This window comes from Tupaia chinensis, unplaced genomic scaffold (genome assembly GCF_000334495.1).
Source record: "Tupaia chinensis unplaced genomic scaffold, TupChi_1.0 Scaffold000159_1, whole genome shotgun sequence".
Classification (NCBI taxonomy): Eukaryota; Metazoa; Chordata; class Mammalia; order Scandentia; family Tupaiidae; genus Tupaia; species Tupaia belangeri.
In genome coordinates, this window is record NW_006159630.1 from 4,782,287 (window position 1) to 4,786,949 (window position 4,663).

The 4,663-nt window shown below is 62.7% G+C and overlaps 1 protein-coding gene across 5 annotated transcripts in view; it reads right to left on the bottom strand.

Annotated features, from left to right (window-relative positions):
* SEPTIN9 (septin 9) overlaps positions 1-4,663 on the bottom strand; it is a 159,464-nt gene that overhangs the window by 81,831 nt on the left and 72,970 nt on the right. For 4 of the 5 annotated variants that reach the window (XM_006145720.3, XM_027770762.1, XM_006145719.3 and 1 more), the window contains exon 3: positions 4,366-4,573. In XM_006145720.3, the coding sequence (XP_006145782.1) occupies positions 4,366-4,573 (208 nt within the window). Of the gene's footprint in view, positions 1-4,365; positions 4,634-4,663 lie in introns of all 5 variants that reach the window. The other variant, XM_027770763.1, reaches the window with a different exon arrangement.

The window sequence follows — 4,663 nt, forward strand, 5'->3', positions numbered from 1 at the left end:
AGCCGCGGGCCGGGGCTGCGGCCTGCCGAGGGTGGCCTCTGGGAGGCGGCCAGCAGCCGCCCGCCCGCCCTTGCAGGCTGGGTTCTGGTCCTGCAGCCTAGCCTGCCCAGACGCACCCATGCAGGGATGGGAAGAGGAGGAATGGCTGTCCCCTGCCAGGGCTCCAGAGGACCAGGGTGACCACAAAAGCCACAAGAGGGAACCAAGTCCAGGGACAGGGACAGCGCCTCAGAAACCCAGAGCCAGTCCCCGTGCCAGCGTGGTGCCAGCGTGGTGCTTAGACCCACCGGGCTGAGGCTGGGAGGAATAGGTGGCAGCCCCGCCCTCTGCAGCTCTTTCTCTTTCTCCCTCCTCCCAGCCATCTGGGGCCCCACTCTCCTTCCCAAAACTCCAACCACTTCCTGGACCCCCAAAGTAAAACAAACACCACAGGCAGGGAGCCCTCTGGAGCATTCGTCACTGTCCACTCTGCCCCAGACCCTGGCGGGGGTACCCGAGCCCGTGGCTCAGGAGACCTGGCGCCTGGAGGTGGAGCTGGCTGGGAACAGATCTGCTGGTCCCTGCAGGGAGTAGGGGTGTCCATGAGGTCCCCCATCTGCCTGCAAGAGTCACAAAAGAGCTGTCCCCATCTCACTATCCTAGTCAGAGGCCCCCATGGGGCATGGACATGCCAGAACCCCTTCTCCCCATCCCCCTCCTTTTGGGATTTCGGGCACACGTGCACATGTGTTTCTTAAGCCGCTGAGTCTGAGGCTCGAACCATGCATCTGCCGTAACCACCAGGCCACGGAGCCAGCCGAGGTTTCTTTATAAAACAAATGCAAAGCCCTCCTTAAATAACTTGGACTCTAGTGGAGGGCACAGGAAAGTGCCGAAGCACAGACAGCAACAAGCAAAGAGCGGCCTTCGTTGGCTTCTGCGTTCTCTGCATTTTTTTTTTTTTCCATTTTTTGGAGAGGTTTTCGCTATAGGGCGTGTGCGCTCGCCAGACAGACAGAGAGAGACAGAGAGACAGAAAACGAGAAATCACCCCCTAGGAGGGATGGCCACGTCGTAATCCCTTCTCCTCCATTCTCCTCTCGGGATCTTGGGCACGCATGCACACGCGCCCAGCGTGAGTTAAAGCCACTGGGTCCAGGACTCGAACCACAGTCGACTACGTGAGAGTCCAGTGACACAGCCATTACGCTAACTGCTGGTCCCTGCGTTCTCTGCATCTTGAAGAACAGACAACTGTTTGTTTTTACAACCTGAAATTACTTCCCCAGCAGAAGAAGGAAGGCCCTTACAGAAATTAATTCACATCTCCAGCTAACGCAAGGCATCTCACGTGAGAAAGAGGCAAAAGGGCAGCATGAGAGGAAGCGGGGCTCCTCCCGGCTGGTGGACGGTTTCCTCCGAGGAGCCCTCTGAGCGGGGCGTGGAGGGGTGTGTAGGAGTTCCACAGACAGCAGTGATGTGATGACAGGCAGAGGTCAGGACGTGGGAGTGGTGAGGAAGGGTGTGGGGCGCTGAGCAGGACAGCGAGGACCACGGAGGACCCGGGGAGTGGGCCAGGGGAGGTGCAGGGTGGGAGTGCACCCATCAATGCTGGGCCCAGGGGGTCGCCGAGGCCCCAGGAGAGCCTGTCCTATGCCATGGCCCTGGGTGGAGACCAGCCACAACACAGATGCTTTCCTGGGGGTGGACAAAGAGAGACTGAGCGTCTGGTCAGCGGGCCCCCAGCTGTCCCTGCCCGGCCCTTCCCTACTGCAATGCTGGCTGGACCTCAGGTGCAAGGGGCAGGGCGGCCAGGGGGCGCGGTCAGAGCAGGGCCTGCGTGGGTTCTGGGCACGTCCACGGCTGGAGGAAGAGGATGGGCGTGCCGGTCTGCAGGGAAGACAGGCAGGAAGTGAGGGGAAGAGAGCCAGGGCTGTGTCCAGAGGCCCTGGGCAGGCCATGACCAGAAGAGAGGAGGACGGAACGGCAAGAGGGGCCTCGCTGGGGCTGGTGGAAGCTCAGGCCTCCAGCTGGATTTCGGGAGCAGCCCTCCTCCCGGGCAGTGGGGTCGGCGTTCAGGTCTGCTCTCGCCTGGCTCCATCATTCAGTGTTTCAGCCCCAGCTCGGGCCAGCCGCTGCCTGTGTGGGGAAGCCTTCGTCTTCTGTTCTGCTTGGCTAAGTCCTACCCTCTTCAAAGCTGAGCCCGTGGCATGGACACCTGGGACGCCCCCGGCACTCCTGCCTGGCTCATCCCCGTCCTGCTCAGCCTGGCTCAGCAAGCTCCCAGGGGCACGGCCCACAAGATGTCCCTGTCCCAGCACGGTCTCACGCGAGGTGGGAGTGAGCTGCATCTGCCACAGTAGGAAGATGTTCTCGTGCGTCACCAAGGAGGTGCCACCCTGGGCGGACATCCCTCGCCCGTCCCCCTGGTGCACCTGGCACGGGTTGTCAAGATCTGACAACCCAGTGGCAAACATCTCCAAACCACATGCTGTCTGACTCAGCACAGCGCGACACCTCGTCCCAGGAGGGGCACGTCGAACATCCTCAAACATCCTGGGGCGGCAGGAGGCGGGAGCAGAGGGGGAAACAGCCTCTGTCCACTCTGCTAGAACCGCCCAGGCCTTTGTCCCGCACCCTGCCGCCTGCAGCCCCTAGGTGGCTCTGAGGGTCGAGTTGAGAGGGGAGCGACATCACCCAGGGCAGAGCGGGACCTTCAAAGGACCAAGAGTCCTGAGACCGCTGGGTCGTAGGAGCACCCGGGCAGGACGGAGGTGGGCATGCGAGGGCACCCACCCCTCCAGCCCCAGTCCACCGACCCCTGGGATATTCATCTAAAGAGGCCATCGAACTGAGGGCGGGTACTCGACAGACGTGACCACGAGCTCCTGCCACGGTGGAAAGGTGCAAGCGGCCAAGTGGCCGTCGGGGGACGACACGCTATTATCCGTGTGGCAGAGTACCGGCCAGCCCGGCAGGGGAAATGACACAGGTCACAATAAGGCCCTGAAGAACGCTGCGCCGAGTCTAAGAGCCGACCCAGAGGGATAAGCACCGCTGGGTTCGTTCCCGGGAGGCTCCCAGAGCAGAGTACAATGGCGGCTGCGGGGCAGGGGCGGGGGCGGGAGGTGCTTAACGGGACAGCTGCAGTGTTCCAAGAGGAAGAGTCCCAGAGATGGTGGTGGTGGCCGCTACACAGGCGAAGGACTTACAGCCACTGGGCCGTGCACTTGGAAACGGCCAGACGGCAGAGGCAGCCTTCGTTCTGCGTATTCGTGACCATGAAAACAACAGTGGTTACGCTCAGAATGGGCCGGCGCCGGGGCTAGCGGTAACGCACTGCCCAGAGAGGCTGGGGCCCGCCGGGCTGTTCAGATCCCCGGCCCCCAGGGACAGAGGCGGGTGCCCAGGATACGGGGGGCTGGAGGGCTGGAGGAAGGGGTCACGCGTGACCATACCCTGTGGAGGGTGCTTCCCTCTCTTCTATGCCATGAACTCAGCCATGGAGAAAGGAAAAAGGAAAGATCGCGAAAACTTAGACGTTCTGTGTCCAACTCAGGGAACCCCTTGAACATTAACTGGATGGCAAGTCCTGGACCCAGAACTGGATCTGCTGGCACCTTAACACGGCCCGTGAACCAAGGCCCCACCAGGACCCCCCGCATACCCCAGCCCTGGCATTCCTACAGGGGACTGGCCCATCTTCCCTGTAAGCTCTCCTCTGAGGTCTGAGCCCTCCCAGGACACGGGAAGCGCCCCTTCCTCCCTCCCCTCCCCCAAGAGCACCCCGCCATGTGAAGCCGTGTGCAGCTGTCCCCAAGGACATCTCCCCAGTGGCCCTGAGAAGCAGAGGCAGAGGCACTCATGTTCTCCTGTCCCTGGCCACAACCACCCCTCCCTGGGGAGGAGGAGGAGTAAGACCCTCAAGGTGACCCTGAGAGGGCAGAGTCCCTCCTTCCTCTGCCCTGGGGCCCTCAGCAGTCCTGCAGAGCTGGACTCTGCCTCCCACAGGCCCAGCTGTCAGGCCAACAGCCATCAAAAGAGGAGTGCATCCCAGCCGGTGCCCGCCATACTCCCCATGGGCCTGCTGTCACTCAGCCTCCTGGCCCCATGTCCGGAGTCACATGGCAAAGGGCCTAGCGCAGCCTGTGCTGGCCAATATGGGGCTCCTCGCAGCTCAGAGATTCTCCCCAAAGTCTCATCAAGTCCTACCTGCTGATCTTGGTGTGTCCCCAGTGGACAGAGTACAGACAGCTCCCTGAGCTCCGAATACCGCCCTGTGTACCCGGTCTATGGAAGTACCCCCTCTCCCCACTCTTCCCACACGCAGAGCCAGCGCCCACGCCCGGCACCCGCAGCACGGGAGACCCAGGCTTTGCCACTCACCCTCCTGGCCTCTGGGCAGGGCCTCAGCGGTGAGGGGCTGGGCCCTGGGCTCCAGCCTGCTGTGCAGCTGCGACATCGAGGAGGGCTCGGGATTCTCCAGGGGCTGGGCTGGGCTGGGCGACGTAGGTGCCTCGGCCGGCTTGGGCACCTGGATCTCCACCCTCTTGGGGACTGCATCTGCAGCGGGGGCGGCGGGCACCTCGGGGACCTTGGTGGCGGGGGGCTCCACCCTGCGGTGGGCTGCCTCCTGAGGCTTGACGATGGTGATCTCCGTCCTGCGAGGGGCTGGCTGGGGGGT